The sequence below is a fragment of the Phodopus roborovskii genome, unplaced genomic scaffold, assembly GCF_943737965.1.
Source record: "Phodopus roborovskii unplaced genomic scaffold, PHOROB, whole genome shotgun sequence".
In the NCBI taxonomy this organism is placed as follows: Eukaryota; Metazoa; Chordata; class Mammalia; order Rodentia; family Cricetidae; genus Phodopus; species Phodopus roborovskii.
This window is the reverse complement of record NW_026126412.1, coordinates 9650008-9662573: the sequence shown is the minus strand read 5'-3', so window position 1 is coordinate 9662573 and position 12566 is coordinate 9650008. Positions and strand designations below refer to the sequence as shown.

The 12566-nt window shown below is 37.3% G+C and overlaps 1 protein-coding gene across 5 annotated transcripts in view; it reads right to left on the bottom strand.

Moving 5' to 3' along the window:
* Nucleotides 1-12566, bottom strand: part of Tmem161b (transmembrane protein 161B) — a 66114-nt gene that overhangs the window by 39461 nt on the left and 14087 nt on the right. For 4 of the 5 annotated variants that reach the window (XM_051182812.1, XM_051182811.1, XM_051182813.1 and 1 more), the window contains one exon: nucleotides 1291-1394. The exons of the other annotated variant lie outside the window; for it this stretch is intronic. In XM_051182812.1, the coding sequence (XP_051038769.1) occupies nucleotides 1291-1394 (104 nt within the window). Of the gene's footprint in view, nucleotides 1-1290; nucleotides 1395-12566 lie in introns of those variants that run through there. 5 annotated transcript variants of the gene reach the window in all.

The window sequence follows — 12566 nt, the reverse complement described above, 5'->3', positions numbered from 1 at the left end:
TTTGCACAACTGTTATTTTACTTTGTTTTGTCTCTATGAAATACAAAACAACAACATTAAGCCTATGTAACAAAATTTCAGTCATAGATGGCAGATCTGTATATGGGCTTCTCAATTTTATCAAAAAAATTTCATCACTATTTATTTAAAATACATTTAAACAGCTTGTTTACCATCATCAGTACATATATAAATGTGCAGTATTAAAAACTTAAGTCAGAATATTTTTCTATAATTATCACACAGAGAAAAGTATAAAACATAGCAAAAACAAATAAAACAGAAAGTAGATAAAGGAAACTTAAATTTTTAAAAGAGAATAGTCTTCTAAATTAAAGACTTATTTGTCTTGCTGCAAAAGAAAGTATTAGTAAGAGTCATCCATTGTGTTTAAATTTCATAAGTCCTAAACAAAAGAACATGGTCAACATTTGGTCATCTATTGAAGTAATTATGTACCAAATTTATCACTGACCTTTCATTAACCATACAAGAAATACACATGACTTATATTTTTAGGTATAAATTTTTCTGTAACTAGGCCATCTAATTTCTTTTCTTCTGATTTTATTATATTATACAAATTTTAACATGACAACCTAGGTCTTTTTTGGAAGCAGTGGAAATAAATATTATCAAGTTTACAGTACAATATAGATAAATGCATATAATTCCACTCCATATTTACTGAATTAAGGAGAATAAAATTATTTCCAAAACAAAGAACATCTAGTTCTTTTACTAATTTTTTAAATTAAACCACCAAAAGCAGGACATTTCTCTAATTTCTAACATTTAATAAAACACTTAGATTTCTAAGTGTTCCCTTTCTTGCTAATCAGCTTTTAAAGGTAAATAGAAAAGAAACTTCCTATTCTCAGTGGCCAGAGAATAGATGGAAGAGAGAATGGGAATACGAATTGAATTCTTATCCCTTGCCCTGTTGTCTTCGTGCAATACAAATAAACTACCATGTCAAGAGAAAGTAAGATTTCTCACATTAGATCATAAACAAAATATCACCACAATTCTTTGCTGTGATTCTAGAAACAAATTTGAATTAGTACTTAGAGGACGCTACTCGGCCGTGTAAGCTGAATGGCGACATGCATCGTCCAGGTGAAGTGGTATATGCTTACAATTCTAGTACTTGAGAGGCAGAAAGAGAAAGATGAGGAACTGAAGGTACCTTAATTACATGGTAAATTCTAGGCCAACCTGGGTTACATGAAGCCTCATCTCAAAACAACCAAAAAAGTTCCCATTACAATCAGCCTATCCCTTACTTACCTGCCATTACAGAGTAGCCAACGAGCAAGAGAATAGTGAGGTATAATCTTCTGCATGACACTGGCCATCACCATGGTAACAACCAGCTGTATACCTATCACACCCTGTGTGAAAAAGGAAACAAATAAATTTAACAATAAATTAACTAATGTGTAGGGATAATGCTAGAAAACTCTCTATACATTTTGAAAATTATATTTTAAGAAAACTGACTTTAACAATAAAATATCTCATTCTTGTGGCATTTAGGTATTCAAGTCCACACACTTAATTTAAACTTAAAGCACAATATGTGATGCCACTCACATAGTCATCTACTCAAATTACCAAAGTATGTATGTATGAAAATACATATGTATGAAAATACAAGTAAAAACTTATTCCCAATAAATACTCTATAAATTAAGGGTATCTGATCAATTTTGGTAAAAATTCTCTGAGATGCTGAGAGTACATTCTTTTATGGTTGCATGAAATGTTCTGTAACTATGTCAGGTTCATTTGGTTTTCAACGCCTGTTAGCTCTAGCATTTCTCTGTTAGTGTTAGTTTGGATGATCTGTCTAACTGTTGAGAATGAGGTAGTGAAATCTTCCACTCTGTGGGAATCAGTGTGTGAGGGTTAATATGTGATTTAAGCTGTAGTAGGGTTTCTTTTATTAACCTGGGTGCCCTTGTGTTTGGTGCACATGTTACAAATTTAAATGTCATCTTGATGGATTTTTCCTTGATGAATATATAGTGTCCTGCTCTGTACCTTCTGATTAGGTTTTGTTTGAAGTCTATTTTGTCAAATAGTAAAATAGCTATACCAGCTTACTTCTTAGATTCATTTACTTGAAACATCTTTTTCTATCCTTTTACCCTGAGGTGATTATCCTTGATGTTAAGGTGTGTTTCTTGGATGCAGCAGAAGGATGAGTTCTGTTTTTGCTTTCATTCTGTTAGTCTGTGTCTTTTTATTAAAAAATCAAGACCACTGGCGTTGAGAGATATTAATGAGCAGTATCTGTTGATCCCTGTTAATTTGTATGTGGGGTGCATGTGTGGGCACGGTACACATGCGTACTTCTTCTCTTTTGATTTGTTGGTCTGAGATTATTATTTCTTGTGTTTTGTTGGGTTTAACCTCTTCAGGTTGGGATTTTCCTTCTAGTACTTTCTGTTGGGTTTAGTGCATAGATAGTGCTTAAATTTGGTTTTATTGTGTAAATACTGAAAACAAATTGCCAAGACTATAGGTTGACCTCTACAAGCTGATGGCAAGGCCCTATTACTGAAGATAACACATACAAAACTCACTGAACATGAAGAAGTCAAGCTGGGGTGCCTATATAAAGTTTTCTACATGCTAGCTAGCATCGTTGGTAAAAGAAACTATTCATGCTACAAGGGAAATTGAAAACACCAACCCAGCCACAAACCTTTTGATCTACAAAGGTATCCTGCCTACATATGTTAGTGCTGTGGGGTCAATCAACCAAAATCAGATTTGACTTAAGGCCTACTCCATGAGATGGAAACCTTACCCAGCACTGCTTGGGTGACCAAGAATCTGAGACTAGATAACCCAGTGACCTAGGGGAAAATCAAATGCTACTGTTCTAGGTAAAAAACATATCATTAAAATGACTAATGATGTCGTGTTATATATGCATCAGTGACTTGTTCAACCATCATCAAAGAAGCTTTTTCCTACAGCAGATGAAAACAAATACAGAGACCCACAGCCAGACAATATGTAGAGACCTTGGGACAATCAACCCTAAACAGTATATCTCCATGAAGTCTCTCCTCTCAGGGCTCAGGAAACCCTACAGAAGAGGTAGGCACAAAGAGTGCAAGAGCCAGGGGGGATGGAGGACACCATGGAAAGAAGTCCCTGTACATCAACAGGATCAAAGCGCATATGAACTCACAGAGAATGACACAGCGTGTAGTGAGCCTGCACAGGTCGGCATCAGACAGGGTCCTAGAGATGAGACTGGACATATGCCCTATCCTTTACCCAAAAGCAATCTTAAAGTGACGTCCACTTGCAAATAAAATTTTAGGTTTCTCTAAGGAACTCTCAAGGGGGAAACAAACTACTCTTAAGGGTAGGCTGTATGCCTAGCAGTAGATAGCCAGCACAAAATGAACTCAACGGCATCTTTGGAGGTTCCCTGTCTCATAATATTATGTCAGGGCTTCACATACATATAGGATAATAACAAAGTAAAAATAAGATAAAAACTAACATACCGGAATAGGAAAGTTGAGTCTCTGTATTTGTTTCTTGTGACTTTTCTTGGGCTCTTGTTCTTCTATTTGTTTTTTCCTATTCTAGTGTGTTAGTTTTTGTTTTATCTTATTTTATTTTATTTCATTTTATATTATTATTACCACTTAGGAGCCTGTTTGTTTTCCAATTTGAGACAGAAAAGGAGTGGATCCAGACAGGTTGGGAGCTAAGGAGGAACTGGGAGGACTAGAGGGAGGGGAAACTGTAATCAGGATACATTATGTAAAACAAAACAAACAAACAAAAAACAAAAAAACCTCCATTTTTAAGAAAAGGAAAAACAATAAATTAAGGACATCAAAATGGTGAAAGCATGGCTTTCTTCATCTTTTTCTAATTCACTTAACAATGAAAACACCAAACTTTAAAACCAGCAGGCTGGGAAGGGTGGCACATACTTTTAATCTCATTACTCAGGAGTCAGAGGCAAGAGGCTACATGCACAGTGAGACCCTATCTCAAAAAACAGAAGAATAGCAATTACAAAGCCAAGCACGGTAGGAAACTGAGCTGAAGGAAACTAAGGTAGGGACATTGGAAGCCAAACTGGACTATTCTATCTCTAAAAAGAAAGAGAAAGAACCAAACCCAAAACCAAACAGCTCTTTTAGTTCAAGATGGACTGATCAAACTGAATGGTTGAAGAGCATTAGCTATATGAAGTGCAATGGCAGAACTTTGAGTTTCTCTCTTCAAGCCCTCAATCTAACAGCTGTGTGACTTAGGCACACCATTTAAACACTCTGTACCTAGGTTTCCTTGTCCATAAACAGACAGTAATTCCACTTACTTCACTGACCTGTTCATGACTATTTGTAGTGATCGCCACCATTAGAAGACAACTTCTCAAGTAAGGAGTTGAGAGGTGGTTCTTGAACAGGACTATTTTTTAAATGTCTACTTCAACTCTATTTCTATATTTCAATGTCTTAAATTGTGGCAACTGGATTATAGATAGAGCATCTTTTATTTCACTTCACATCCAAGGTTACATTATTTTACTTCACATTCTCCACTCTTTTTCCTATAGGTTGTAACAGTTCTATCTCTACACTGAATATAACAGAACACTCTTTAACAGTATGCCAGAAGGTTGCTTTATTTGAAATTATAGATTTAAAAGGCAATTTACTTAGTAAAGTGTTGCAAACAAAGTGAGCCTCGTTCAACCTGGCCTTGAAAATAGTGTCAGTGGCGGAGCATCTTCAAGGTTAGCCATACAGCATCACACAGACACAAAGACAATTTAACAGTTCAGTCATTCTTGTCGTCAACTGTAAAACCATATTTTACAACTGTAAAACCGCATTTAATAAGTAACCACCATAAAAACTTAATTCAGCAAGATTGATCTAGAAGATGTATATGATAGAATGTGATAAACTGGGGAAGGATATTGTTCCCCTTCCTTTACACTACAACTATAGTGAGATACTGCTAAAAGCTTTACTGTTAAAAGATGTAGATCATGTAAGTAAGGCACAAATAATCCAACAAAAATCATAGAAACTGATGTAATGATCAAGACTTGGAGATAATGATGCTGTACCTTTGGTACCCAGAGAAGAAAAGCACCCTAGAGATGATGTTGAAAAATTCAGAGACTGTTCAAATATGGAGTCAAGAAAGAATAAAGAACTCACCTTGAGAAAGGCAAATGCTATAGGAAAGCTGGTATATTCTCAGTATTCTGGTTCATGTACAACTAAAACCTGAGCAAGGCAAAAGCATAACTTTAATATGTTCAATTTATTATGTCACTCTCCACTTCTGAAATGAAGCTGAAAATAGCTTTCCAAAACCTCATCTACCTGCTGTGCTAAACATATTATTCCGTAACAGGAATCTTTCAGCTTTCTAAGAGAAATCATCAAGTCTTTCCTAGAATGTGTCACTGTTAGATGACTATACACATCCCACTAAACGGTAACATAACTTTTACCCTAAAGCAGGAATCTACATAAAGAGGTCATTTTAAAATTATGTGGAAAATATTTGACCATAGTTACTCCTTTTCATACACATACAGGAAAAGTACCTGGAGTATACTGTCAAAATTGTAATTTTTGGAGAGCCGTTTCACTAATTTACTATTTTACTAGTACTAAGACATTAGCAATTGTGATATTCTTCTCAGTTTTGAACATCTTAAAGTCTCTTAAATGTCCTGAATATTTTTCATGATTTCTTTAACAAAGAATACTTAAATAAATTTAACAACATAAAACTTGTAGACTGATACTTTGAAGCTACAAAGACCATCACAGTCAAATCTCAAACATGCCACCATGAAGCCTTAATGTTTTTTTATTAGTGCTTCAAATTAATAACTTAGCCAAACAGTTTCTATCTGATTCACTGACTTTAGGTTTAGATTCCCTTGACAATTGGAACTGGGGAAATTAATTTATAAAATAGTTTAGGGACCCAAGACTTAAAGCCTATAGTGCCTTGGCGTGAACCTTCCAAGTCTACTAACCTGAGGTCATGAACAGCAAGAAAAAGTTACATTTTCAGTATTTAGAAGAATAATCATTTCAATTTTTGTCATTAATAATAGGTTTAAAAAATCCTACCAATGAAAATTAAGTAATTCTCAAATAAATAAAATATATACCAAATACCAGTAGTTTCTTTTGCTTGTCAACACTGGAAACAAAACTTCAATAGTGAAATACAACCATGTTGTAATTTTAAATTTTAAGCTTTGAAAATTATGTCACTCTCAGTGGAGTTGACACTTTGTTATGTTTCATTAAACTAGCTCTCCCGCTGACAAACAAATTGAAAGGAAACACACATTGTTTACTATTAGAGGACATATTTGCATATAAACTTGGGACTCAGATCACCCCAAATGGTTTCAATTATCATCTCCCTTACAAAAAAGAGAAAGGCTATTTACCCATCAACCTACCCACTTTTTTCTCAACTGTTTAAAACGTTTTAGTGACTGACACCAAGACATACTGAGGTAGACTTCTTAAACATTTTTACTCCAAAAGAACAGGAAGCTTATCATTTCAACCTAGATTAATAAAAAACTTAAGAACTGACACTTTAAGCATTTAAACAAACCTTCTCTAGACAATTAACAAAGGGAAGCAGAATCTAAACGATCAAAATCATACAACGACCTGGTTATAGACTCAAGCAGAACCCAGGCACCTAATTTCAAATGTAATGATTTTTCTACTAAAGTCTATTGAATTCACTCAATTAACATGTATTAGGGAACAAGCTATTCCATGGTTCTTTAGAACACTAGAAGCAAGGAAATGAACATGGTCTTGACCTTTAATGAGCACTTAGAACATACTCAGATGGAAGATATATATTATATTCAAAAGTGATGAGCAGATAGGAAGTCCATGATAACATAACAAAAGGAGAGAGAAATTGAGAACAAAACTATGAAAGGTCATTTAGGAAGGTCAAGCATTATTCAAGAGGCAGCGGTTTGGTCAATAAACACTGCTAACTGCTTTAAGAGAAAGACAGAGGGCAAAACGAGATATTGAAAGGTGAGACTATCAGATTTAAAATTTAACCTTAAGGCTATAAATCCACAACAGTGCTTTGATATGAGCAGTTACGAAAAATTCTGGATACCAAGAATGAACAAGGAAGAGCCCAGCAGCACTAAGACTACTGGCCCAAATACAAGAAGAGTTCAAATAGGAAGCAGGGCAGCACTGTCTCTTACTTTAGTGACAAGCACTATGTATGTTTGTGTCTTTGTATCTGTACTGTCACAAAAAGAGAAAAACTTAGAGCACATAGTATAGCACATGAGAGCAGAAACACAGGCACATATCATTGTGCTCAGTGTAATCTTATTCGTTGTTCCCTTATATGCTAATCTTGCATTATAAGTTTTGATAATATATTCTTTATAGCCATTTTATTCATTCAGCTGTCATGTGCTGTATGTACTATGTGCTCTGTTCTAAATATTGCTTTGAGTGCTAGGAGGTTAACTGTCATGTGCTGAATGCAGGATTCATCTCCAGGTGGTTGACTGAACAATGAAGGCTCAAACTTAATTTAGTGGACAATGCACTGACCAAGTCATGCTTTGATGGCACAATGGGTGCGTGGGCACTGGTTAGAGGAAATAAGTCCCTTGAGGGTGTATCTTTAATGCTACAACTTATTCCTCGCCCCTTTCCATCTGCCTTTCTATCTTCCTTCTGCAAAGAAATGTGCTCTCCTATCTCACCACAGCATGAAAACTGGAGCAGTTGACTTGGACTGACACTTTTAACACTATAAACCAAAATAAACCTTTCTTTCTTAAAATATTTTTGTCAGGTATTCTGTCATGGCAACAAAGCATCTAACATGGAAAATATTTAACTTTCATTTCCTGTTTGATAAAAACATCACTTTGGAAGTCTAAGTAGTCAGAAATGGGGGAATGAGTACTGCATATATAAAAATTAGACACATTAGTAAACTGCTTAATCAAAGAAAAACTCTAACACAAAAGGGCAGTTAAAGCCAGGAGGAATGGATGGAGTAAACCACTCCAGACAAAAATCAATTTGAGTATGATTGAGCATAAAGGGTAACAACAACAGAATACAGCTGAGGAAAGCTCAACTGTATGGCAAGCTGTTTCTGTGTGGGTGGTGGGTACAAGTGGTAGAATGAAGTAATCTCAAGAAGCAGGTGACAGGCTTCAGAGAGCAACACATGGCTACAGCCCAGGTCTTCAGAAAACACACGTTTACTGGTGTAGTAAAGATAATCAATCTGCTTGAGACAGACTGACAGAAATCAGGTTTGGAAGAGTGCTATGACTTAATTTACAGGAAAATTTAAGATAGTATGCATCAAATTTACTAAGGGTCCATTCAATTACTGTCTTAATGTATGAGCTACACATATAGGCTGCTTGGTGAATTTAGCACAGAAAACAGCAAATAACACTGAAGGACATTTCACTCAGGCAACGTTTAAGACTGATGAAAAATGCATACACAGTAGAATTTTGTAGTGTGTAAAAGATATTCAACCCCAAATAGTTCTGAATAAATATGTTTTACCTGGCTTAGACTTCCAACTGATAACACAAACCTGTCTGCTCTTTCGATAAAAACAAATGAAACACTATTCCTTTTGACATGTAAATACAACTGATATGGCTACACTCTAGAACGAGCAGGCCAAGGAACCAAGCGATATCTAAGTTCAGTGTGAAAGGACATTATATTTCTTCCATTGTATGTTGATTTCATCCAAATCTGGAAATGCTACCACCCCACCACCACCTACAAGTGTGGTAAATTGTAAGATAAATGTCATTGCCTAGTGTTATGGTAACCATACAAATTTAGGGAATAATTAAGCCTTCAAAGGTGGTCTGGGAAAGTCTGGTTCAAGAAATGACATCTGACTTAGTCTGACAATGTTAAAAATGGACCCCACTCAAAGGTTGCTCCAGTCAGGGCAACAAGCAGGCTGGCATTTCCACACCTATCCTCCCCAGCTCCAATCCCCCAGTCTCATTCTCATCTCTGTAGCAGAACACTTGTTGAGGTCTGCCTTTTCTCTCTGACCCCATTCCCAATGGCTCACAAAGATCTCCTCAACCATTCCTTGCCCAACTAATCCCAGTATCCCAGCCTCCAACACCAGCAGGCTTTCAATGGGAACATACCTGAACAGGGTCACGGAAATAGGTAAGCAACTAAAGACCTTCACCACTCCCTCCTCCCCTCTAAATCCAATCCCCTAGACTCATCCCCAACTCTGCAGCAGACACCTGTAGCAACCCTGCTTGTCCCCTGCTCCCAAGTCCTACGGATCCCACAGATGTTTCCCTTCTAACCTCTCTTTCTCAACTGTATTCCAGCCCCAATTCCAGGAGGCACAGACCATTCATGCCAGAAAACCAGGTAGGATGCCCACAGATTCCCTCTTCTACCTCTGTCCCACAGATCCAATATCCCAGCCTTGTCCCCAGCTCTGTAACAGATCACCTGCTGCAGCCTTCTCCTCCCCTGCCCATATCACCTGTGGATCCCACAGACCTTCCTCTCCCAACTTCCCTCTCTTCACTTGCTGCTTTATCCCAGGCCCCAACTCCAGCTTGTACTCTCTGCTCACTCCTGCCAAGAAAGCAGGAGGCTGTCTTTAGATCTTCCCTTCTCCTTCTGCAACTTGAGATCTAACACTCAGTCTCATCCCCAGAGCTACAGTAATCCCTCTTTGGTGACTATGCTTCAATGTCTTCCCCAATTCCAAGGAGACAAAATGAGTACATCCTTGTTGAACACTCTGGCCTCCTGTGAGAGACTCCTGTGGACTCTCCCAGACCTCTAGCCCATTCCTAATTGTCAATTCCTAATACCCAGAATCAACATTTTATCTGGAACCGCCAGTGGCCCTAACTATCATGTTCATAAAACATTTCCTACCAGGCAACACACAGGCCCCACATTCTCCAAAAATCTAGAGAATAAAACAGAAACCAAGGAACAAAACACCCACCCAACAACAAGAAATGGGGAAATCAGCACCTAGATATATAATCAACCCATCCCAGATGCCTAGATGCCAGTGTAAATCACAATCAATAACAGGTAGGGCAATATATCCTAGCTGGGTACAAAATTAACTCACAAAATTCAGTAGACATCCTATATACAAATGTCAGACTGAGAAATTAGGGAAACAGTCTTTCACAAGAGCCTCAAATAACATAAATGGTCATCCTACCAAAAGCAATCTACATATCAAATGCAATCCCCATCAAATTCCATACCCAATTCTTTACAGATCTTGAAAGGACAAGTGTCATCTTCATATGGAAAAACAAAAATATCCAGGATAGCTAAAACAATCCTGAGCAATAAAAGAATTGTGGGAGGTCTAATCATTCCTGATCTCAAGTTACAATACAAAGCTATAGTAACAAAACTGTATTGGTATAAAACAGACATATCGATCAATGGAATCAACACTTCTATGGACACCTGATTTTTGATAACAAAATCAGAAATAGACACTGGCAAAAAGACAGACTCTTCAAAAAAATGGTGCTGGTCAAACTGGATAGCTGCATGTTTGCACGAATGCCTGCACAAAACTCACCGCCAAATAAATTCAACACCTCAAATAAAAAATCAGGTACACTGAACCTGATAGAAGAGAAAGTGGGGAAGAGTTTTAAATTCATTAGCATAGGAAAAGACTTTCTGAACAGAACACTGTTAACACAGGCACTAAGATAACAATTAATAAAAGTGACCTCATGAAACTGAAAAGCATCTATAAGGACATACCATCATTCAGACAAAGCAGCAGTCTACAGAATAGGAAAAGACTTTAACAATCCACTTTTACCAATCCATAGCTAATAGAGGGATAATATATAAAGAGCTGAAGAAGCTTGATTATTAAAACAAACACCACAATTAAAAAATAGTATATAGATCTAAACAGAGAATTCTCAGAGGAATCTGAAATGGCTGAGAAACACTTAAATGTTCAACACCCTTATCCATCAAAGAAATGCAAATCAAAACTACTTTGAGATACCACCTGTCAGAATGGCTAAGATCAACAACACAAATGAGAGCTCAAGCTGGCAAGGATGTAGAGTAAGGGGAACACTCCTTCATTGCTGGTGGGAGTGCAAACTTGTACAGCCACTATAGAAATGAATGTGCTGGATCCTCAGAAAGATGGGAATCTATCTACCTCAAGACCCAGTTAAACCACTTCTCCATTCTATGACAAGGACACTTGCTCAACCATGTTCATTGCTGCTCTATTCATAATAGCCAGAGATTGGGAACAACCTAGATGGCCCTCTACAGAATAATGAATAAAGAAAATGAGTTACATTTACACAATGAAGTATTACTAAGTTGTTAAAAAAAATTACAGCAGACAATTTGTGGGCAAATGAATGGAACTAGAAAAAAATATCATCCTTAGGAGATAATCTAGATTCAGAAAGGTAAATATGCTACGGATTCCCTTATATATGGTTATTAGCTACTAAATAAATGATAAGCAACCTATAATCTTTAGAACCAGAGATAATAAGCAGAGGCAAGGGACAAGGGGACACGTGGATCTCCTTGGGAGGGGAAAATATGGGTGGATGGGGGACATGGTGAAATGCTAATGGAATGATCAGGTGGGGAAGGGGGAGGGAGGTAGGACTGAGGAAGAGAACATGGGGAGAAACAGGTAGAATTAAGGGCTGCTTGAGGTATGTATGGTATATAAACCCAGTACAGAGGAAACTCCCTAAAATATATGAAGGGGATCCTAATGAGGTTTTCTAATAATGGGAGTGACGGGAGTCCTTACTGGCCATCTCTTGTCACCAAACAAGTCTTCCAGTATTGGGACTGGGTTTCATTCAATTGGCCAAGGGGGTCCCATGGAAATCCTCAAACAATTCAGGCTGTTGCTAAGACAAAGGGTTGCTCTCTGCAAACTGACTGAGGGGCCCAATGGACCCTGGAGTAATTGGGCTGAAACCTAAATAGTGTCTTCACCCCCATGTCCTAGTAGTGTCTTTAGTGTGGAAAGGTACTCTGCAGGCTACCAAAAGAAAAATTTAAACATCAACCACCACAAAACCTTTGTCTTACAATCTGTCCTGCCTGCAAGATATGCTAGGGCAATGGTAACACAGAACTTATGGGAGTAGCCAACCAATGTCTGATTTGACTTAAGGTCCCCTCTACAAGATGAAACCCACGACCAACACTGTTTGAATGACCAAGAATGAGACTAGATAGCTCAGAGACTGGGGTAAAACCAAATACTACTAAGGTGTAAAAAATATTTTTTAAAGTAACAATAAAATTATTCTTAATGATATTCTACTATACTCAGATCAGTGCCTTATTCAATCATCATCAGAGAAGCTTCCTTCCTCCTGTAGCAGATGGGAACAATACAGAGATGCACAGCCAGCCGTTTTACACACATGGGGGGGGGGGGAGAGGGAAGGGAGGGGGAGG